Source organism: Lepus europaeus, chromosome 12, assembly GCF_033115175.1.
Source record: "Lepus europaeus isolate LE1 chromosome 12, mLepTim1.pri, whole genome shotgun sequence".
Taxonomy (NCBI): domain Eukaryota; kingdom Metazoa; phylum Chordata; class Mammalia; order Lagomorpha; family Leporidae; genus Lepus; species Lepus europaeus.
In genome coordinates this window covers 96,051,190-96,074,548 of record NC_084838.1, presented here as the reverse complement: position 1 = coordinate 96,074,548, position 23,359 = coordinate 96,051,190, and the positions used below count along the sequence as shown (strand labels likewise).

Sequence of the window (23,359 nt, the reverse complement as noted above, 5' to 3'; positions counted from 1 at the left end):
CTCGCTACCCAACTGGGCCCTTTGAACAGACGCCAACGATAACCGGGACGCGGGGGAGGCGTTCCTGCTCTGGAACTCGGGTCTCACCCTTAGCAAACCCACCCCTCGCTCTCTTCCCACCCCAGCCAGTAAATACGCACAAACTCTCCAAGCAGCAACGCACTCGCCCCGCCCATGGCCCGCCCACGCCGCCGCGCCACGCCCAGTCACCGCCTACACCGCCGCGCCACGCCCAGGCCCGCCCACGCCGCCGCGCCACGCCCAGCCGCCGCCGCGCCACGCCCAGTCACCGCCCGCACCGCCGCGCCACGCCCAGGCCCGCCCACGCCGCCGCGCCACGCCCAGCCGCCGCCGCGCCACGCCCAGTCACCGCCCACACCGCCGCGCCACGCCCAGTCACCGCCCACGCCGCCGCGCCACGCCCAGCCGCCGCCCGCGCCGCCTGCCCCGCCCGGGAGTGGACGGCTCCGCTGTCCTCAAAGTCCGCCGGCTATGGCCGCCCCCGCCCCGGTCACGCGGCAGGTCCTCGGCGGCGCAGCCCTGGCGCCGGTCCCGACCGGCCCCGAGCGCGGGCAGCCTCTGGCGGCCGCCGTGGCGGAGCTGCCAGTGCTGGATGCGCGCGGGAGGCGGGTGCCGTTCGGCTCCCTGTTCCGGGACCGGCGGGCCGTGGTGGTCTTCGTGCGGGTGAGCGCGGGCGGCTGAGGCGACCTGGACGCGGACCTTGGGGGCTCCTGGGCGGGCGGCCCGAGAGCGGGCGTCGCCCGGGCCTGGCCCTTAAAGCTGTAGCGCCCGGGGAGTGGGCACTCCTGTGGGAACGGGACCCCGGCCGCCCCGGCGAGGCCGCGTCCTCACAGCGCGGGGCACTGCCCGGGCCGAGGCCGCGTCCTCACAGCGCGGGGCGGCGGGGCACTGCCCGGGCCGAGGCCGCGTCCTCACAGCGCGGGGCGGCGGGGCCCGGGCCGAGGCCCTGTCCTCACAGCGCGGGGCATTGCCCGGGCCGAGGCCGCGTCCTCACAGCGCGGGGCACGGCCCGGGCCGAGGCCCTGTCCTCACAGCGCGGGGGGCTGGGTGGGGGGCGCCGGGGGGAAGGGAGAGCCCCTGACGCCTTTCCCTGTCGGCTCCCTGGGCGTCGCCGCGGACTCTCTCGGCATTGTTCCTTCCAGCATTTCCTGTGCTACGTCTGCAAGGAGTACGTCGAGGACCTGGCCAAAGTCCCCCGGAGTTTCTTACGGGTGAGTGTCCTGGGCGTGGGTGACGCCTGCTCGCCCCAGCCCCTCGGAGCTGGGGGCACGTTGCGGATGGGCTCTGTCTCCTGTGTGCCACCTCGGACACGTATTCACCGGAGTAGCGCCCTAAGATGTGGAATGAGAATGCCCCGAAAGCGAACGCCGGAAGTCGGTGATGTCCTCTCTCAGTGCTGGTGACACTCCAGACAGCTGCTCGTTGTAACACATATCGCAGCTGCAAATTGGTGCTTCTGATAACCTGCGAGTTCTGCATCCTACCAGTGCCACGGTGTGCTTTTCTTTTAGCTTAAGCAGGTTTGTGGCCCGGCGAGCTTTCTGAGCGATGGCATTGGGCAGTATGATCTGCTTGCTTGCTTGCTTTCTTTCTTTCTTTCTTTCTTTCTTTAAATTTATTTTATTGATTTGAAAGAGTTACGCAGAGAGAGAGAGAGAGTTCTTCCATCTGCTGGTTCACTCCCCAGATGGCTGCATCCAAAGCCAGGAGCCAGGAGCTTCTTCCGGGTCTCCCACGTGGGTGCAGGAGCCCAAGGACTTGGGCCATCTTCTACTGCCTTCCCAGGCCACAGCAGAGAGCTAGATCGGAAGTGGAGCAGCCGGGACTAGAACCGGGGACCATATGGGATGCCAGCGCTTCAGGCCTCAGCTTTAACCCACTGCGCCACAGCACGGGCCCCATGATCTATTTTCAACCAGCCTTGTCAGTTGGGATGTGAGAATATGACATTTTGTGTGATTAAGTTACTCAACATTTACAGTTCTTACTTTTTGTTGTATTTCTCTGGGAGGAGTATAGAGATTTATTGATTATGTCTATTTGATTGTTAAAAATTCTTCTGCATGTCCTTTTATAATTTTTTGTACTTTTAAAAATATTTATTTATTTTTATAATAAATAAAAATAAATATATTTTTTTGACAGGCAGAGTGGACAGTGAGAGAGAGAGACAGAGAGAAAGGTCTTCCTTTGCCGTTGGTTCACCCTCCAATGGCCGCCGCGGCTGGCGCGCTGCAGCCAGCGCACCGCGCTGATCCGAGGCAGGAGCCAGGTGCTTATCCTGGTCTCCCATGGGGTGCAGGGCCCAAGCACTTGGGCCATCCTCCACTGCACTCCCTGGCCACAGCAGAGAGCTGGCCTGGAAGAGGGGCAACCAGGACAGAATCCGGCGCCCCGACCGGGACTAGAACCCGGTGTGCCGGCGCCGCAAGGCGGAGGATTAGCCTAGTGAGCCGTGGTGCCGGCTATTTATTTATTTTAAAGGCAGAGTTTAGAGAGAGAGGGAGAGATCTTCCATCCACTGGTTCACTCACGAGCTGGCCACAATGACCAGAGGTGGGCTGGACCAAAGCCAGCAACCAGGAGCTTCTTTAGGGTCTCCCACATTGGTGCAGGGGCCTAAGCACTTGGGCCATCCTCTGCTGCTTTCCCAGGCATATTAGCCAGGAGCTGTATCAGAAGTGGAGCAGCTGGGACTCAGACCAGAGCCCATATGGAATGCAAGCATTGGCCCCCTTTTATCATTTTTAAATTGGCAATAATCGTGTCTATTAATGGGGTGATAGTTTGGTACATTTTTTTTTTCAAGATTTACTAATGGGGCTGGTGCTGTGGTGCAGTAGGATAATTCCATATGGGCACCTATTCTAGTCCCAGCTGTTCCTCTTCAGATCCAGCTGCTATGGCCTGGAAAAGCAGTAGAAGATGGCCCAAGTGCTTGGCCTTCTACACCTGCATGGGAAACCCAGAAGAAGCTCTTGGCTTTTGATTGGCTCAGCTCTGTCCATTGCAGCCATTTGGGGAGTGAACCAGCAGATAGAAGACCTTCTGTCTCTCCCTCTAACTGTAATTCTACCTCTCAAATAAATAAATGGAAAAAAAAAAAAAAGATTTACTTACTTACTTGAAAGAGTTACAGAGAGAGTGAGCTTCCGTTCACTGGTTCACTCCCCAGATGGCCACAGTGGCCAGCACTGGGCCAGGGTGAAGCTAAGAGCTTCTTCCAGGTCTCCTTCCCAGGTGGCAGGGGCCCAAACCCTTGGACCATCCTCCTTTTCTTTTCCCAGGCCATCATCAGGGAGCTGGATCCAAAGTGGAGCAGCCAGGACACAAACCAGGGCCCATATGGGATACAGGTGCTGCCTTGCAGGCAGCAGCTTTACCTGCTATACCACAACACTGGCCACAGTTTAATACATATACATATTTTTAAAAATAGAATATTCCTTTGTGTGTTTTAAAAATTTGTTTATTTGAAGGAGTTACAGAGAAAGAAGGAGAAACAAATCTTCCATGCCCTGGTTCACTCTCCAAATGGCTGCAATGACCCTGGCTGGGCCAGGCTGAAGCCAGGAGCCAAGAGCTTCCTCCAGGTCTCTCTCACATGAGTGCAGGGGCCCAAGGACTTGGGCCATCCTCTGCTGCTTTCCCAAGCACATCAGCAGGGAGCTGATTCAGAAGCAGAGCAGCTGGGACTTGAACTGGCACCCATGTTGATGCTGGCACCACAGGCCATGGCTTAACTGACTGTATCACAGTGCTGGCCCTTTTGTACATATTTATAGTGCAGCCAACTTACCCATCAGTTCACATACATCCCATTTTTTGCAATGAAAATATTTACAATCTCTTAGTAATTTTTTTAAAAGATTTTATTTATTTATTTATTTGAGAGGTAGAGTTACAGACAGTGAGATGGAGAGACAGAGAGAGAGGCCTTACATCCCCTGGTTCACTCCCCAGATGGCCTCAATGTCTGGAGCTGCACCGATCAGGAGCCAGGAGCTTTTTCCAGGTCTCCCACATGAGTGCAGGGGCCCAAGGACTTGGGCCATTTTCTGCTGCTTTCCCAGGCCACAGCAGAGAGCTGTGGAACTGGAGCAGCCGGGTCTTGAACTGGCGCCCATCTGGGATGCTGGCACTGTAGGCGGCGGCTTTACCCGCTACGCCACAGTGCTGGCCCCTCATTTCACTCCTTGAATGGCTCCAACAACTGGGGTTGGGCTGAGGCTGAAGCCAGGATCCAGGAACTCAGTCCCAGTCTCCCACATGGGAGGCAGGGAACCAACTCCTGTGGCATCACTGCTGCCTCCCAGGATCTGTGTTGGCAGGAAGCTGGAGTTAGGTGCTGGATCCAGGAATGGAACCCAGGCCCTGCAGTGTGGGACACAGGCATCCTAACCAGCGAGTCGGCTATTAAGTCATATACACATTTTCTTTATCCATTGCTGGATTTGGGTCGCTTCCATAGCTTAAGTGTTGTGAATAATACTGCAGTGAACATAGGAATGCACATTTTTTAACATACTGATTTTATTTTCTTTGGTAGGATTATTTCCCAGTGGTAGAATTGTTGACTCATATGGGTCATTCTATTTTTAACTTTTTCGAGGAGCCTCCATACTGTTGTCCATAATGGCTGTAGTAATTTATATGCTTGCCAGTAGCACACACAGTTTCCCTTTCTCCAGAACCTTTCCAATGCTTCTTATCCTTTATCTTTTTGACTAATATCCATTCTAACAGGTGTAAGGTAATACCTTGTGGTTTTATTATTTTTTAAGATTTATTTATTTATTTTTGAAAGCGTTACAGAGAAAGGGTGAGACCAGTGCTGGACCAGGCTAAAGTCAGGAGCTGGGAGCTTCATCCATGTCTCCAACATGGGTAGTAGGGACCCAAACTCTTGGGCTGTCTTCCACTGCTTTCCCAGGCACATTAATAGGGAGCTAGATTGGAAGTGGAGTCGCCAGGACTTGAACCGGCCCCCATGTGGGATGCCAGCATCAGCTTTACCAGCTATGCCACAGTGCCAGGTCCTTAGTTTTCATCTATCAATGCATTGTCAGGTGTACGCTTCACAGAATAGTTTCTCACATTCCTAGGTCATCTGTTTCCTCCTGTTAATTCTTTCCCTTCCTGTGCAGAAGCTTTTTAGTTTGATGCAATCCTTTGTGTATTTTTGCTTTGGTTGCCTGCATTTTTGGGTCATATCCAAGAAATCATTGCCCAGACCAGTGTTGTGGGATGTGAGCATTGCCCTGATGAGTTCCTCAAGCAGTTTTCAAGTTTAGATGTTAAGTCTTGAAAGTGTTAGCAAAGCAGTGATCTGATTTCATTGAACATTCCAGCAAAAGTTACTTGATTTGACTCACACAATTTTGTTGTGTATTCTATTCTTCCAGAAGCCTATAGATGACATTAGAATGAAATAAATAAAGAGTTGAATTAGGAGAAATTGTATAGAACCTGTGTAATTCCTAATAGTGTGTACATGTCTTATTTTTTTTCCCCCTAAAGGAAGCAGATGTCACCCTTATAGTGATTGGACAGTCATCCTACCATCATATTGAGGTAAATATCTAGCAGATTGGGAAACTGCTTGAATCTTTCAGATGTAGAAATTACATTATTTGAACCAATGAGTATATTAAAGTAGCTCGTTCCATTATCATTACGTTTCTCTCATTCTTAGAAAAATTCCAACTCTTTTCTCTTTTTAGCCTTTCTGCAAACTGACTGGGTATTCTCATGAAATCTATGTTGATCCTGAGAGAGAGATTTATAAAAGACTGGGGATGAAAAGAGGTGAAGAAATTGCCTCCTCAGGTAAGATAGAACATGTCTCAAGTAGAAAATGTTCTCAGATTATGTGTAAGTGTGGATATATGCAAGGAAGCAAATGGCATAGTCACAAATAAGGCTGCTTTCTCTGGTTCTGTAAATGGTCCAGATACGCCAGACTGAGAGATTTCATTTTCTGAATGTAATGACTTAAAAGGCTATTGGCAAAGAATTGTTGGATGAGAAAAGGCAAGCTGGAGAGCAGTGTTTCAGTATGATTTTATTTCTGGAAAAAAATTCATAAAGATCTAGATATAGAGAAACTAGTGAAAAAGTTTTAAGAGATACTGCAGTATTTATGGATGAGTGAAAAAATTAACTTTTGTCATTTTTACATTTTCTTTTTTTTTAAAGGCTCTGGAAAGGCTCTGCTCAGCTCACCCCGAGGGAGATAGCCGGGGGCATGAGGGTGGGGAAGGGTACCCAGGGTGCAGAAGCACAAAGACGTGGAAAACAGGTGCATTTAGAAAAGTGTGGGAGGCCAGCACCGTGGCTCAACAGGCTAATCTTCTGCCTAGCAGCGCCGGCACACCAGGTTCTTGTCCCAGTCAGGGTGCTGGATTCTGTCCCGGTTGCCCCTCTTCCAGGCCAGCTCTCTGCTATGGCCCGGGAGTGCAGTGGAGGATGGCCCAAGTGCTTGGGCCCTGCACCCGCAAGGGAGACCAGGATAAGCACCTGGCTCCTACCTTCGGATCAGCGCGGTGCGCCGGCCGCAGCGCGCCGGCCGCGGCAGCCATTGGAGGGTGAACCAACGGCAAAAGGAAGACCATTCTCTCTGTCTCTCTCTCTCACTGTCCACTCTGCCTGACAAAAATTAAAAAAAAAAGAAAGAAAGAAAAGTGTGGGACCCTGCCTCTGGCTAGAGGATTAAACTCTAGCCATGTAGGGAATTGGGGTGAGCCAAGGAGCAGGTTGTAGCTGATGATGCTGAGTCCAAGTGTCGTGCCAAGGAGTTTAGGTTTACTCCGCACGCAGCTAGAGGAGTCACAGGACTATTTGAAGCCGAGAGGAGAGACAGTAATGTGACCTGTGTGCCTAAGGAATTGGAACCTGCCAAATTAGAACCAGTGGTGTTGGTGGCGAGGTTGTTGTAATCAGCTAGAAAGAAGTGATCCAACTTCTGGTGGAAACGGTGAGGAGGGAAGGATGTGAGAGCTAGTCCCAGTGGAACTGCGTGGTCTCTGCTGCTGACCTTAAAGATTTATTTATTTATTTGAAAGTCAGAGTTGCACAGAGAGAGAAGGAGAGGCAGAGAGAGAGAGAGAGGTCTTCCATCCATTGGTTCACTCCCCAGTTGGCCACAACAGCCGGAGCTGAGCTGATCCAAAGCCAGGAGCCAGGAGCTTCCTCTGGGTATCCCACACAGGTGCAGGGGCCCAAGGACTTGGGCCATCTTCCACTGCTTCTCCAGGCCATAGCAGAGAGCTGGATCAGAAATGGAGCAGCTTAGACTCAAACCAGCACCCATATGGGATGCTGGCACTGCAGGCAGCAGCTTCACCCACTAAGCCAAAGCGCTGGGCCCTCTGCTGCTGACCTTAAAGACCAGCAGCGGTAGCTGTGTTAATGCGCACTGAGCTGACATCAGCACAAAGTCTGATCTTTTCTCTCTCTCTCTCTCTTCAGTATGGGAAGTCACAACAGAACAGATAGTGCACCTTTCTGGTACACTGTTTTTAAGTGCTACACCTGTCTCAGCATGTGTAAGGACTTTTTCTCATGTAGCACCGTACGTAGAATCTGGGGACTTCACTTCAGTAACACCCCATCATTCACTGCCACGGTGGGGAGGGGCCTGCAAAGAAAACAGATGACTGCCAGAGTCAGATATGTGCTTGTAATTGTAAGTGGAGATCCATTCAGACCTGTTAAATTCCTTTGATCTGTGTTAACAAACTCTATTGCCAACCATCACATAATGGGTTCACATAAAATAATGTTTTTGAAGACTCCTCCTTGAAGAGCGTGAATCTCAGGATCAGTCTCAGAATATTCCTACTTGAAAAATTAAGGCTCTGGGAATATACAGTCGGAGTTTAAAGTTACTGGACCCACTGTAGAAAAACGAAGAATAAGCGAATAAAGTCGTTAAAGGCAACAGCGTCGTAGGTTTGAGAGGATTGGAAAATGGGAGCTTTACACGTCAGAACTGAATTCAAACTGGCAGAAGTGGTCCATGCTTCATGGCAAAGATGGTTCAGTCTAGATTCAGACAGGCATCTCCTCCAATTGACAAGACTGTCATAAGCATTAAGTGACGCTTCCTTTGTACATCAGGAGGGAGTCAGGATTTCTGAACCTTTGTTTTAGATTCAGAGTCATGTAAGACATTGGAGTTTATTCTTTTACCCACGCTTCTGAGCTGCTGAGCCTGTATTTATTTTTCCAGGTTAGTTGAATATTCGTTATAACAAAAACAGGAAAGAAACAGAAGAGATGGAGAGAAACACTGGGTATTTGGAGATCAGGCAGGACCAAGGCTGTGTAGTCACTGAAATACAAAGTGTAAAAAATAAAAAGCCTAAAAACAAACAAGGCAGAGATTGGAGAAAAGTAAGTTAAAAGCGCGGTAGAGAGGCTTTCCCTGCTCAGAGGGAGGTGGGATGAGGTGGTCAGTCTGGTGAGAGCAGAAATAGCAGACAGACCGCCAAGGAAAGAGAGGCCGCTGTAGTAGCTGCAGCAGAACATGGTAGCGGGTTTTCTTACGTTAAAATAACTGTGCAGGCGCCTCTGCTCCAAGCAGCAGTTCTGAAGCCCAGGCCGTTTCCATCTCATAAGCGCTGTCCAGGAGCATAGAAGGAATGGCAAGCACTGTTTGTGGCCGGTTTGTGGGAGCTGGCAAGGAAGCAGCACACAGCGCTTTGCTCGCTGGTGAGGACATGGCCTTGTTCAAGGAAGACGGGAAAATGCAGCTTCGTGTGGGCCCAGAGGGAGTAATGAGAGCCTGTCAGTGTCAGCGCCTGGGCATCTCTCGGAAAGGGTGCGGCCCCCGGGGGCAGGCCTCTGGCCCAGGGAGGAAGTTGCCAGTAGAGACACCTGGATTTGATACCTGCCTCTCAGTCCTCACTCCGCGTTCTGCCTGGGAGGCAGCAGTGGGAGCTCAGGTAGTTCATCCCTGCCACCATGTGGGAGACCCAGCTCCTGCCTCAGCCTGGCCCAGCCCCAGCTGTCACAGGCATTTGGGGGGAGTGAACCAGCAGATGGAGGAGTGTTTCTCCCTCTCTCTCTCTCCACCCCCCATCTCTCAAATAAATAAATAACAAAAAAATTTTAAAAGGATGCAGCAATAGGTAAGACACCAAGCAGGATGTACCTGAGGAATCGGAAGGCACGACTAATTTGACAGTTCTGCAGGTGACGTTTTCCTGAGGCAGAAATGCTCTGGGTCCGGTGTCCCTTTAAAGCAGTGGGCATTGTCCCCTTCCCCAGGGGACATGGGGCTCTGTCTGGAGACAGTTCCGTTGTTACCTTTGTAGGTGTGGAGGACAAGGCTCATTGCACAGGGGAAAGAATGAACCGAGCCAGAACGTCGGTAGTGAAAGGCGGGGAACCAGTCTTCGGCAGGAGAGAAACCCAGTGGAAAGTAGGATGTGACGTTGCAGAGGACTAAGGTGATGCTAGCTAAAGCAAGTTCTCCATGTTTCAGGACGGAGCCCCCACATAAAGTCCAGCCTCCTCTCGGGAAGCCTCCAGAGCCTGTGGCGGGCAGTGACCGGGCCTCTGTTTGATTTTCAAGGCGACCCAGCTCAGCAAGGCGGGACCCTCATTTTAGGTCCAGGTAAGCAGCAGAGAAAGCCCCGGCTCAGCAGCACAGTGGCGGCTTTCCCAAGTCCAGAGCCCTGGCACTTTGTCCATGACAGAAGTACCTTGTAAACGAAGGCTCCTCCGCGTGTTCTGGGGGGCAGCGTCTGCAGAGGAGTCACTGTGCTTTGATGTCCAGACCTGCGGTGGAGCCGCCCAGCATTCCTTGCTGCAGTGCCTACTGGTGTTTAGGATCGGGAAAGCGAGCTGTGAGTTGGAGAGCCATACATGGCTGTGACACCCTCTAAAGTTCAGTGGAGTGAACATTTCTCTTTTTTTAAGGTTTATTTATTTGGAAGGCAGAGTGACAGCAAGAGAGAATGAGAGACATGGAAGGAGGGAGATATCTTCCATCTGTTGGTTCATTCCCCAAATGCCACAACAGCCAAGTCTGGGCCTGGCAAGAGCCAGGAGCCAGGAACCCCATCCTGGTCTCCCACCTGGGTGGCAGCTACATCCCAGGTACGTTAGTAGTAGCCAGGACTTTAACCTGCTGTGCCACAACACCAGTTCCACTTTTTTTTTTTTTTTTTTTTTCAATAAAAGAATCTAGCTAGTTACACTTCACGACACTATGAGACTTGCCCAGTGTCGGGAGGCAAGTGAGTTGGTGAGAGTTGTCGGCAGCCACAGACTGCGAGCAGCTTTCTCGCCCAGTTTGGGTCACCTGAGAGAGCCTTTGGCTCCACTCTACTGGAGAGTTGAAGTTAGATCTCCACCATGTTCACGTGTTGCTGTGTGGGACAGATACCCCTGTGTACGTGACAGGGCCAGAACGCTCGTTCACTCTTGTAAACTGATTACTCTTGGCCGTTCCTCTTTAAAACTCTGCATTAGTGAGCAGTAGGTTAAGCTGCTGTCTACAATGCCAGCAACCCATATGGGTGCCAGTTCGAGTCCTGGTTGTTCCACTTTAGTCCAGGTGCCTACTAATGTGCCTGGGAAGGCAGTGGAGGATGGTCCGAGTACTTGGGCCCCTGCACTGACGTGGGAGACCTGGAAGAAGCTCCTAGCTCCTGGCTTCAGCCTGGTCCATCCCTGGCTGTTATGACCATTTGGGAAGTGAACCAGCGAATGAAAGATCCCTCTTTCTCCTTCTCTGGTCATTCCGACTTTGAAATAAATTTACTGATCCTGGTCTTTCACATGGGTGGCAGGGGCCCAATCCTTGGGCCATTATCTGCTGCTTTACCAGATGCATTAGTGGAGCAGCTACGGCTCCAGCGGGGTGCTGGCGGTATAAGCAGCAGCCTAACCTGCTGTGCCGCAGTGCCAGTCCTGTCATCACTTAAGAAACTGACAAAATTAGCATTTAAAAGGAAGGCTTCCGATGGAGGATTTTGACCAAGCATCAGGGCTTCTTGCAGCTAGAACATTATGACTGACACCTGGCTTCCCCTTCTTGCCGTGAATTTACACCAGTTAGATTCATTTAAGAAGCAGCCCTGTGTTTTGAGACTGAGTCCTGTAAAATAACCTGGAACGACAGTGAGCCGCATTTTTGAGTGACTTGTTTCCATCTCCAGGCTGGAAGGGGTTATTTTTTGAGTCCCCCACCTCCATATCTCTGAATCATTTGACCATAGCTTCTGCTCGGGGTGTGGAGCGTGTGTGCCAGTCTGGGAAACCACTTAGTAAGGAGAACGTCCTGATGCTGCCCACTGGAAGAAATGCAGCCTTCTGAGCAGGGGAGCCGGGTGTACTTACTGTACCACCTGCCGTGGTTAATGCACTATTTCATTCACCCTGTTTGGTAATGAGCCAGTTTGATACTCACCCTAGTGATTGTCATAGAAGGTAGGTGAGTGCGTGCAGAAAACGTGCTCCATGCTTCCACCTTCTGTCTGAAATCAAAATTCTGGCTGAGTCCCAAGAATCAGAGTCCATGGAGCTTGGGTTTATCAATGTTGACTTTTTTGATTTGAGCAGATAAGGGTTGTAGATTACCAAGTGTATTATAACTGATTATCATAAACCCTTATTTTTGAGCCTCTTTTGGTCCGTGGTTATAATACTGAGGGCCTAATTACGTCAGTATTTGGGAATGACTTTTTTGAAGTGAGTTATTTGTTATTATATATATATATATTTATGAATATGATTCTCTGGCTTGATGTTTATGTTAGTTCCATATTCTGCTTGCCTGACAGGACATTTTATTTAATTATATTTAATAAACTCTAACAGAAGGTTATAATTTAACAGTCTTTCCTCTCAGATCTCATAAAGCATTAAATATTGCTCTTATTTAACCATAATCCTTGTCATAGTTTATTACCATAATTAAAAATTATTATGGCATTATATAGAGAATGTAATATGCTCCAGGTAATTAATTTTTCCCTTTGGACTAGTTAGAAGCTGAAAAGCTTCCTTGATTCTAGTAAGCAGTAAACGGAATGAATGATGGCTAACACGCACACCTGAGCCTTCGGTGCCTCTTGCAGGTAACAACATCCATTTCATGCACCTGGATAGAAACAGGCTGGACCACAAGCCCATAAACTCTGTCCTGCAGCTGGTGGGCGCGCGGCCAGTGACCTTCACAAACAGACCTTCAGTCGTGCATGTGTGACCGAACAGCAGTCCATGCCTGCAAGTGGACCTGGGCAATGGAGGCTGTCACACCAGGTGTAGTGTCCCTGTGATGAAACTCCTACTTACTGCTTGGATTGTGTGCCAAGACATGTCAGATGTCAAAAATGTGGTGTATGTTTTTAATTTTATGGCTTTTAACAGTTTTACACAAAACAGCTTATAAATACATACAGTAAAACTGTAAAAGCTATAAAATTGTAAGTATTTTGATTATTTTACCTGTGTTATATACATTTGATGAAAGATTTCCTTTTTAGCAATTAAAATTGTGAATTCTTACAAAGAATATTTAAGGGGAAGGAAAAGCAACTTGAAACCATCTTAGTCATTGCAGAAACTAGAGAGAGCATCAGATTCTGCAAACATACCCACAGTTTGGCAGGTGTGCGGTTTTTTTGTTTTTGTTTTTGTTTTTGTTTTTTTGACAGGCAGAGTGGATAGTGAGAGAGAGAGAGAGAGAAAGGTCTTCCTTTTTGCCATTGGTTCACCCTCTAATGGCCACCGCTGCTGGCACGCTGCGGCCGGCGCACCATGCTGATCTGAAGCCAGGAGCCAGGTGCTTCTCCTGGTCTCCCATGTGGATGCAGGGCCCAAGCTCTTGGGCCATCCTCCACTGCACTCCCGGGCCACAGCAGAGAGCTGGACTGGAAGAGGGGAAACCAGGACAGAATCTGGCGCCTCGACTGGGACTAGAACCCGGTGTGCCGGCGCCACAGGTGGAGGATTAGCCTATTGAGCTGCAGCGCTGGCCTGGTTTTGGTGTTTAAAGATTTATTTATTTATTTGAAAGTCAGAGTTAGAGAGGAGGAGATGCAGAGAGAGAGGTCTTCCATCCACTGATTCACTCCTCAATTGGCTGCAATGGCAGGAGCTGCACGGATCTGGAGCCAGGAGCATCCTCAGGGTCTCCCACACACATGGGTACAGGGGCCCAAGGACTTGGGCCATTTTCTACTGCTTTCCCAGGTCATAGCAGAGAGCAGAATTGGAAGTGAAGCAGCCGGGACTTGAACCAGCGGCCATATAGGATGCCGCCACTGCAGGCGGCAGCTTTACTCACTATGCCACAGTGCCCGCCCCTGTTTATGCTTTTGAACGTATGGGTAAGCACATCAGCACATTGCCAATAGCTGTCTCCGTGTGCAACATTAACAGGTGTTTTTATTTTCTATATTTCCCAACTGTTCTAGAATGAGTATGACTGCTTTGGCTGGGCCAGGAAAAGGTCTCTGACATGACAGAGATGTTCCTATAGAACCTTCTCCACAGAGGTGCACATCACACACGGAGGCTGCGACCCAGGTTTTCACCCCAAGCGCTACACGCACAGGCTGTGTGGTGCACCGAGCCTGTTGCATGGAGAGCACCTGGCCCCTGCGTGTACAGTGTTCATTTCACTGGAGTTTGTGTGACAGGGAGGGAGAGTTAAGGAAAAATGATTTATTTTAGATATTTAAGATACACCTTTCAAATATGGTGTGTATGTTTTTTAATGGAACCTTAAGGATCATTTAAATTTAAAAATTTTTTAACTTAAACATACACTGTGGTTTGGTTTTACATTCTTTGAAGTTGTTGCTACTTCTTACCCATAAAATTGCTCTTATTTAGAGGACTATTGTCATCTCTTATTTTTCTAGAATTTTCATAATGTCTCATTGGGAAGTGTCCCAGAAATTCTGATGAAAGGTGCATTAAAATCAAAATATTGGTAATTACTAGCAAGTATAATACTGCTTTGAATTTATAATACTTTCACATAAAGCCTATAAAGTAATGAAAAAATATTTAAAATATCCAAATATTTGAATGTATTTTCATGCCCTGTAAATGTTTTTAATCAATAAAAATGAAATTTCTTAAACATTTAAAATGAAACTATTTTGTGCTATTTCTTTTATAGTAAAAAATCTAGTGATCCAAACTCCTTAAAACTGCTGACTCATAAGCTTACAGAAAAACTGACACGTTTAAAAAGCCGCATCACACTCTTCTCAGATGAATGGATGTTCTCCGTGTGGCTTCAAGGAGGTACAGTTACATAAGCATGGTGCAGTGGTAAACTGCCTACCAGACAAATGTATTTAATATAAAATTCCCCATAACGTATCATGAACGGTGGAAGCTCACCTCTGCACCCAGTCATACGCTGGACTTGACATTCTGAAATGCCTTCCTGCAAGAAAAACGCTCAGATATTAGAATATGACAAAACCTCTGCACGGTTAGCATCCTGGTGTTAGTTATTTGCCGGGCACTATTCCAAGTACTTTACACACATTAACTCCGTGGAGTTGATACCATCATCATCATCTCTGTTTTACAGAGAGCTTTCAGGAAAGTGAGGAAATGCCAACAGGGCCCAAAGCAAGCAAAAACCAGGTCGCTGACCACAGGGGAAGCCATGACTGCCCTGGGGAGCAGGAATTCATCCCAGAAGTCAGAGAAGGCGCTTCCTTGGCCAACTCCAAAGGGATACCTGGGGCTGCTTGCCACTGTCTGAGAACGCGTCCAACCCAGTCAGCGACAGGGTGCAGAGGAGGAAGGGTGTCCTAAGCTGCTATGAAGAAGTGTCAGTAAAACCAAAGTGCATGTTGGATTACAACACCTGACACCCGTGTTTTCCAGACGCCGGATGATGAGCTGGCGGCCTGCGTGAAATGTCTGTTCACGCGGCCATCTACCGTGGAGGCTGGAGTGGTACCACTGACTGCATGGGAGTGGAAAGGCAAGCTTGTTGAAGAAACAAGGTCATGTTCAGAATTCAACAGTCTGAAGAGTGTTCCACACACAAGGCAGTTGCCGAAGGCACATGCACGTCATGTAGATCAGAGTTCTTTCAAGCTCATTCCTTTTCAGGTCTAAGTTTTCTTAAGCGTGCCATGAAGCCATGGGTACTCATGTGCTGGCTCTGCAGAAAACTTTTTTTTTTTTTTTTTTGACAGGCAGAGTGGATAGTGAGAGGGAGAGACAGAGAGAAAGGTCTTCCTTTAGCCGTTGGTTCACCCCGCAATGGCCGCTGCGGCCGGTGCACTGCACTGATCCGAAGCCAGGAGCCAGGTACCTCTCCTGGTCTCCCATGGGGTGCAGGGCCCAAAGACTTGGGCCATCCTCCACTGTACTCCCTGGCCACAGCAGAGAGCTGGCCTGGAAGAGGGGCAACTGGGATAAAATCCGGCGCCCCAACCGGGACTAGAACCCAGTGTGCCGGCGCCGCCAGGCGGAGGATTAGCTTGTTGAGCCATGGCGCCGGCTCTGCAGAAAACTGACAACAGCTACAGGCTGCCAGTTTCATATTCATGTCCTCAGAGGATGTAAGCAGAAAAGCAGACACATTCACTCCTCACAGACTTCCTTTTTTTTTTCATCCAGTTTACAAAGTCAAAGCAAAACCTGTCAAAGTTCATTTTCTCAAAAGTTATCTGACATAGTGAATGCTACTCTAAATTCGTTGTAAAAATTCACCCTTGGGGCTGGCATTGTGGCACAGTGGGTTGGCCACTACCTGTAAGGCCAGCATCCCATATGGTGCCATTTGAGCCCCAACTGCTCCCAATCCAGCTCCCTGCCAATGCACCTAGGAAAGCAGCAGAGGATGGCCCAAGTACCTGGGCCCCTGTACCACGGGAGAGACCTGGATGGAGTTTCAGGCTCCTGGCCTCGGCCTGGCCTAACCATTGCAGCCATTTGGGGAGTGAACCAGTGGATAAAACATTCTCTCTCTTTTTTTTTTTTCTTTTTCTGTAAATCTTTCAAATAAATAAATACATCTTAAAAAGAAAGTAGAATAATGAGACAGTTTTTGTTACTTAAGTCAGGCTAAAATAATACAAGAATAGAAAATCATAGGTTGGACTTCCCCATGAATAACGGAAAATTTCTAAATCGAACATTGGCAAACCAATCAATGCATAAAAGATTTAATCTAAGGCCGGCGCCATAGCTCAACAGACTAATCCTCCGCCTAGCGGTGCCGGCACACCGGGTTCTAGTCCCAGTTGGGGCGCCGGATTCTGTCCCAGTTGCCCCTCTTCCAGGCCAGCTCTCTGCTGTGGCCCGGGAGTGCAGTGGAGGAGGCCCTGCACCTGCATGGGAGACCAGGAGAAGCACCTGGCTCCTGGCTTCGGATCAGCACGGTGCGCCAGTTGCAGTGCGTCGGCTGCGGCAGCCATTGGAGGGTGAACCAACGGCTAAAGGAAGACCTTTCTCTCTGTCTCTCTCTCTCTCACTGTCCACTCTGCCTGTCAAAAAAAAAGATTTAATCTATTACAAAGAGGATTTATCCTAAAAATACAAATTTTGTTTATAGTGAAACTGAAGATAATTCACCATATTAACAGAAAAGATGAAAAATGTTTATAGTCATTTCAAAGAAACAGAAAAAGAATTTAATAAAATTTAGCATCTGTTTATAATTTAAGTTTTTTTAAAAGATTTATTTATTTATTTGAAAGGTGGAGTTAAAGAGGCAGAGAGAGAGAGAGGTCTTCCATCCACTGGTTCACTTCCCCAATTGGCTGCAATGGCTGGAACTGGCCCAATGAAGCTAGGAGCTTGGATCATCTTCCAGGTCTCCTGCATGGTGCAGGGGCCTAAGGACTTGGACCATCTTCTGCTTTCCTAGGCCATAGCAGAGAGCTGGATTGGAAGTGAAGCAGCCAGGACTCTTAACTGGCTCCTGTGTGGGATGCTGACACTGCAGGTGGTGGCCCCAATTATTATTATTATTATTTTTTACAGCCTTGATGCAATTTAAGAATAAAAGGAATTTCCTTTAGCTGATGAAAGTTCTCAGCCAAAAACCTACAACATACTTAATGGAAAAGTATTGCCTTTTAAGGAAAGCATACTACAAGGATGTCCATTATTATTCCTGGTATTCAACATTACATTAAGAGTTCTAGCCAGCCCCGAACCACAACAAAACAAAAGGGGGCTGTTGTGGGATATTGGGTTAAGTCACCGCTGGCCATGGCAGCATCCCACAGCAGAACACTGGTTGCAGTCCAGGCTGCTCTACTTCTGATCCAGCTCCCTGCTAATGCACCTATGAAGACAGCAGGTGATGGCCCAAGTGCTTTCGTTTTGCCACCCACATCAGGCGCAGATGGAGTTCCTGGGCCCAGCCCTGGGCCATTGTGGCCATTTGGGGAGTGAACCAGTGGATGGAATATCTTTGTTCTCCCTCTCTGCCACTCTGCCTTTCAAATAAGTAAATAAATCTTTAAAAAACAACAGCAAAAGATGTAAGAACCTAGGGGCTGGCATTGTGGTGCAGTGGGTTAACCTGCCACCTATAACACCAGCATCCCATGTAATCACTTGAAAGGCAAAATCCCAGAGAGAAATGGAGAGATTCTCCACCCACTGGTTCACTCCCCAAATGGCCACAATGGCCAGGGCTGAGAGAGGCCGAAGCCAGGAGCCAGGAGCTTCCTCTGGGTCTCCACATGGGTGCAGGGGCCCAAGGACTTGGGTTATCCTCCACTGCTTTCCCAGACACATTGGCAGGGAGCTGGATTGGAGGTCGAGCAGCCAGGACTCGAACTGGTGCTCAAATGGAATGCTGGCCCTGGCCTAAACCACTGTGTCACAGTGCTGGCCCCCCAGTTCCACTTTCCATTCCAGCATCCTGCTAACACGCACCCTGCAGACAGCAGGTGATAGCTCAAGTAGTTGGGCGTCTGCTGCCCACATGGGAGACCCACATGGAGTTCTGGGCTCCTGCCTTTAACATGGCCCAGCCCCAGCTGTTGCCAGCATTTGGGGAGTGAACCAGCAAGTGGGAGTTCTGTGTGTGTGTGTGTGTGTCTTTCTTTCTCTGCCTTTCAAATAAATGTTAGGAAAAAAGATAGAAAAGTTGGCCGGCGCCATGGCTTAACAGGCTAATCCTCTGCCTTGCGGCGCCAGCACACCAGGTTCTAGTCCCGGTTGGGGCGCCGGATTCTATCCCGGTTGCCCCTCTTCCAGGCCAGCTCTCTGCTGTGGCCCGGGAAGGCAGTGGAGGATGGCCCAAGTGCTTGGGTCCTGCACCCGCATGGGAGACCAGGAGAAGCACCTGGCTTTTCGGATCAGTGTGGTGCGCCCGCCGCAGCGGCCATTGTGGAGTGAACCAACGGAAAGGGAAGACCTTTCTCTCTGTCTCTCTCTCACTGTCCACTCTGCCTGTCAGAAAAACAAAACAAAACAAAACACTACCAATGACTTTTTTTTAAAACAAACAGTGTAACAGGATAAGCAGACACAGAGGTAAAGCTTTGCAAAGTTAGAGGGATGCCATGCGGGAGACCCCGTCACCTGACACCAACCACAAGTCCAGGTTCCCAAACCACACTCAGGTTTGGAATTTGCTGGAAGGCTTCCCAGTACTCACTAAACGCTGCTGTACCTGTACTCACGGTCACAATTTATTGTAAGGAAAAGATTAAGACCAACAGGTCATTAAAATCTTTAAAAAGTTTACAATGAAGCAAGGGGAAAAGCACAGGTAGGGTGGAGTGCAGGAGAGCGCCAGGTGCAGAGCCCACAGTCCACTGAGTTGAATCGGGGCTGCGGCCCTCCCCCGGCGTGCTTGTGTGAGGATGCTGCCCAGATCTTCCCAGCCCGGCAGCTCACTCCAGCCCGACAGTGAGCGCAGTTTTCCTGGGCTCAGGAGGGCAGGCTGATATGGGGTGAGGAGGGTGGGCTCAAAGCCCCCACCATAAATTACATGGTTTGTTAATTGCACTGCTAGTCTATCCATTATGACCCAGGGGCCCCAGGCAAAGACACTCCTATCAGGTATGACATCCCTGGGGGTTACAGATGACCTCTAAGGAGCAGAGGACAAAGGCCAGGCTATAAAAAACGACCACTATTTCACAGCAGCAACAAAAGCAAATGGCTAATACGCACATAAAATGTGTGCAACCACACGAGTAATTAAGGACTCGCAAATTAAAATCACAGGCAATGTTCTTTATAGCCGTCAGTTCTGCAGAAAAGTAAACATGATAATAACAAGTGTAGGGATGCAGGGGTGGGGGGCTTCAAAAAGCCCCTGGAAAGTGGGGCTTCTGTTGGGCGCAGTGGTTGGGTTGCCACTTAGAACCCCCACATCCAGTATCAGAGTGCCAGGGTTTGAGTCAGACTCCGGGTTCCTGTTCCTCCCTGGAAGGCAGCGGGTGACAGCTCAAGTAACTGAGTCCTTGCTACTCACATGGAGACTGGGGTTGAGTTCTGGGCTCCTGGTTTTGGCCTGGGCTGGCCCTGGCTGTCGCAGGCACTTTGGGAGTCAACTCGCAGATGGGGGAATCCATCTCTGTCTCTGCCCTCTGCCTCCCTTTCTGTCTTTGAAATTATTATTTTTTTTAAAAAATGGCTTATAAATGTTCATGGAAAGTGGAATTAAGATATGATACACATTTCTGTGAATTTTTTGAGTGCCTTTCATGCTGCCAGTTGACAGCATTAATTGGAGAAGCAACTTGGAGAATAATGTGGCAAAGGCTCGTAAAACTGAGAGCATACACAGCTCCAGAGGGAACCTCACAGATGAAGATGAAATGCACAAGAGTGTCTCTAGCGACATTATTTGTCGTAGCTGTCAACTGGAGGCATCCTAAATGTTCATCACCTAGAAGAAAGGATGGAGTCCGATGATGTGGCACAGCAGGTTAAGCTAGCTAGGGTCCTGGCTGCTTTGCCTCCAGTTCAGATTCCTATAAATGTGCCTAGGAGGCAATCAAAGATGGTCCAAGTCCTTGGGTCTTGGCCACCCATGTGGGAAACGCTAATGGAGCTCCAAGTTCCCGGTTATAGCCTGGTCCAGATCTGGCTATTGGGGACATTTGGGAACTGAACTAGTAGATGGAAAATCACTCTGTTTCTCCCTCTCTGTGTCTGTCTACATTTTTTTTTTTTTTTTGACAGGCAGAGTGGATAGTGAGAGAGAGAGACAGAAAGGTCTTCCTTTTTGCCGTTGGTTCACCCTCCAATGGCTGCTGCGGCCAGCGCATCGCGCTGATCCGAAGCCAGGAGCCAATTTGTTAAAAATATGTATTTTTTTATTTGGAAGGCAGAGTTACAGAAAGAAGAGAGATCTTTCATCTGCTGGTTCACTCCCCAGATGTTCATAATGACCAGGGTTAGGCCAACCTGGGGCACTTCATCCAGGTCTCCCATGTGGATGTAGGGACTCAAGCACTTGGGCCACTTTCCACTGATTTCCCAGGTGCATTAGCAGGGAGCTGAGATCAGAAGGGGAATAGCTAGGACCTGAACCGGTGCCCCTATGGGATGCCGGCAATGCAGGTAGCAGCTTAACTCACTGTGCCATAATACAGGCCCCAATAAATAAATCTTTATAAAGAAAAAAGGATGAAAAAATTGTGGCTCATGTATGCAATGAAATCCATACCGGTGAAAAACAAGTGCAAGCTATGCGTATCAAAGAGGCTGAATCTTAGAAATGGAATGCTAGCAAAAAAGCAATTATAGAAAAACACATGTTTGGGCCGGCGCCGTGGCTTAACAGGCTAATCCTCCGCCTTGCGGCGCTGGCACACCGGGTTCTAGTCCCGGTTGGGGCGCCGGATTCTATCCCGGTTGCCCCTCTTCCAGGCCAGCTCTCTGCTATGGCCTGGGAAGGCAGTGGAGGATGGCCCAAGTGCTTGGGCCCTGCACCTGCATGGGAGACCAGGAGAAGCACCTGGCTCCTGGCTTCGGATCAGCGCGATGCGCCGGCCGCAGCGGCCATTGGAGGGTGAACCAATGGCAAAAAGGAAGACCTTTCTCTCTGTCCCCCTCTCTCTCACTATCCACTCTGCCTGTCAAAAAAAAAAAAAAAAGAAAAGAAAAGAAAAGAAAAACACATGTTTTACTATGGTATTTATAAATGATCAACGTTATTTGTCTAAGGTTTTTTTTAAAGATTTATTTATTTGAAAGTCAGAGTCACACAGAGAAGGAGAGGCAGAGAGAAAGAGGTCTTCCATCCACTGGTTCACTCCCCAATTGGCCGCAAGAGTCAGAGCTGTGGCTGATCCAGAGAGAAATGGAGAGATTCTCCATCCACTGGTTCACTCCCCAAATGGCCACAATGGCCAGGGCTGAGAGAGGCCGAAGCCAGGAGTCAGGAGCCTCCTCTGGGTCTTCCACGCAGGTGCAGGGGCCCAAGGACTTGGGCCATCTTCTTCTGCTTTCCCAGGCCATAGCAGAGAGCTGGATCGGAAGTGGAGCAGCCAGGACTTGAACCAGTGCCTATATGGGATGCCGGCACTGCTACACCACAGAGCCGGCCCCCTGTCTAAGGTTTTTAAAAGCACATATTGATTAGGGATACTTACATATGTGTTACAGTTTTAAAGAAATGAAATGCAAGGTGAGTAGCAAATTTGGGATAATGGATGTCCTTTGGGGATTACAGGGTGGTGTAGACACTGGGCTCTGGCTGAGGTGGCAGCAGTTCATGACTTCCCTGGGGTGGTGGGGGCTCATGGGTATCTGTTGTGTCATCTTCATACCTTTTGTACTCTAAGTGGGTATATAATACATTTGAAAATTAAATAAATATGTGTTATGGAGCTGACACTGTGCCCAGTGAGCTATGTGTGCTTCCTACAACGGCCAGCATCCCATTCCCATGCCAGTTCAGGTCCTGGCTGCTCCACTTCCAATCCAACTTCCTGCCGCTGTGCCTGGGAAGGCAGCAGAAGATGGCCCAAGTGATCGGGCCCCTGTCACCCACGTGGAGACCCTGATGAAGTACCAGACTCCTAGTTTCAACCTGGCCCAGTCCTGGCCCTTGTGGTCATTTGGGGAGTGAACCAGCAGATGGAAGATCCATCTCCTTTCCTTCCTCCCTGTCACTCCACCTTTCCAATAAGTAAATAAATATTTTTTTAAAAGTGTGTGTTCTGCATATATATATATATGTTCATATATGTAGTTTTTAAATAATTGTTACTTATTTGAGAGGCAAACATAGAGAAAGATGTTTCACTCTTTAAATGGCCACATTGGCAGGGGTTTGTGGCCAAAGCCAGTAATAAGGAATTCAACCCAGGTCTGCCATCTGGATGCCAGGAACCCAATCACTTGGGCCATCACCACTGCTGCCCAGGGTCTGCATTAGCCATAATCTAGAATCAGCCAGAACTGTGTATCGAACCCAGGCACTCCAATGGGTGGGATGTGGCATTCTAACCAGTTCTTAACTGTCGGAGCAAAGGCCCACGCCGTGTGCGTGTGCGTGTGCGTGTGTGTGTGTGTGTATGGTTTGAATGCAATTTGGCCCCTCAAACTCATGTAGCCATTTAAACCCTAAAGTTTACTTTAAAGGTTAATATATTGGCTGTTGCCGTGGCTAATCATCCGCCTGCATCGCTGGCACCCTGGGGCGCTGGTTCTGTCCCGGTTGCCCCTCTTCCAGGCCAGCTCTCTGCTGTGGCCCGGGAAGGCAGTGGAGGATGGCCCAAGTGCTTGGGCCCTGCACCCCATGGGAGAACAGGAGGAAGCACCTGGCTCCTGGCTTCAGATCGGTGCAGCACGCTAGCCGTAGCGGCCATTTGGGGAGTGAACCAACAGAAAAGGAAGACCTTTCTCTCTGTCTCTCTCTCACTGTACACTCTGCCTGTCAAAAAAATAAATAAACATAAAAAAAGGTTAATGTATTAACGTTATTGGACTAAGGGGTGAGCTCATTGTGGCATCTGGGAGATGGGCCCAGTGGTAGTGCTTAGTGCACAAGAACTGATTATGTAAACAGAGCATGCTCCTTGTCTCTTTCTGCTTCCTGGCTGGCCAAGCAGTCATCCCTACACCATCCTCTGCCCTACCCAATGCCTGAACCAGTGGGGCCAGCTGACTGGGCTATAAGACAAAATAAGACTTCTTCCCTCTTAAGTTGGTCTTTTAGGTATTTTACTTGAAGCAATGAAAAGCTGACTGGCTTAGGCATTGTGGATAAAGGTAAAGCTTCCACTTACTGTGCCGGCATCCTATATGGGTGCCTATTCATGTCCTAGCTGCTCCACTTCTGATCCAGCTCCCTACTAATGCACCTGGGAAAGCAGTGGAAGATGGCCCCAAGTGCTTGGGCCCCTGCTACCCATGT

General features: G+C 49.2%; 1 protein-coding gene across 3 annotated transcripts; it reads left to right on the top strand.

Annotated features, from left to right (window-relative positions):
* Positions 1-471: 471 nt before the first annotated feature.
* PRXL2C (peroxiredoxin like 2C) lies at positions 472-14,122 on the top strand. Of its 3 annotated transcripts, XR_009867672.1 has the most exons (7): positions 472-684; positions 1,164-1,232; positions 5,542-5,595; positions 5,745-5,850; positions 9,512-9,643; positions 9,949-10,128; positions 12,114-12,187. XR_009867672.1 is itself a non-coding variant. In XM_062208565.1 (6 exons), exons 1-6 carry the CDS (start codon positions 493-495, stop codon positions 12,239-12,241), a joined length of 681 nt encoding a protein of 226 aa, XP_062064549.1. In that variant the 5' UTR covers positions 472-492; the 3' UTR covers positions 12,242-14,119. The 3 variants fall into 3 exon arrangements, 2 of the variants coding, with proteins under 2 accessions (XP_062064549.1, XP_062064550.1); XM_062208565.1 differs by lacking the exon at positions 9,949-10,128 and having other exon boundaries at positions 12,114-14,119; XM_062208566.1 differs by lacking the exons at positions 9,512-9,643; positions 9,949-10,128 and having other exon boundaries at positions 12,114-14,122.
* The last annotated feature ends 9,237 nt before the right edge of the window (positions 14,123-23,359 follow it).

Bases quoted from the DNA above. Each gene is read 5' to 3' on its own strand.
- PRXL2C (XM_062208565.1), top strand. From the start codon at position 493: ATGGCCGCCCCCGCCCCGGTCACGCGGCAGGTCCTCGGCGGCGCAGCC. The intron at 685-1,163 runs GTGAGCGCGGGC...TGTTCCTTCCAG, and splicing joins CCGTGGTGGTCTTCGTGCGG to CATTTCCTGTGCTACGTCTG. The intron at 9,644-12,113 runs GTAAGCAGCAGA...TGCCTCTTGCAG, and splicing joins GACCCTCATTTTAGGTCCAG to GTAACAACATCCATTTCATG.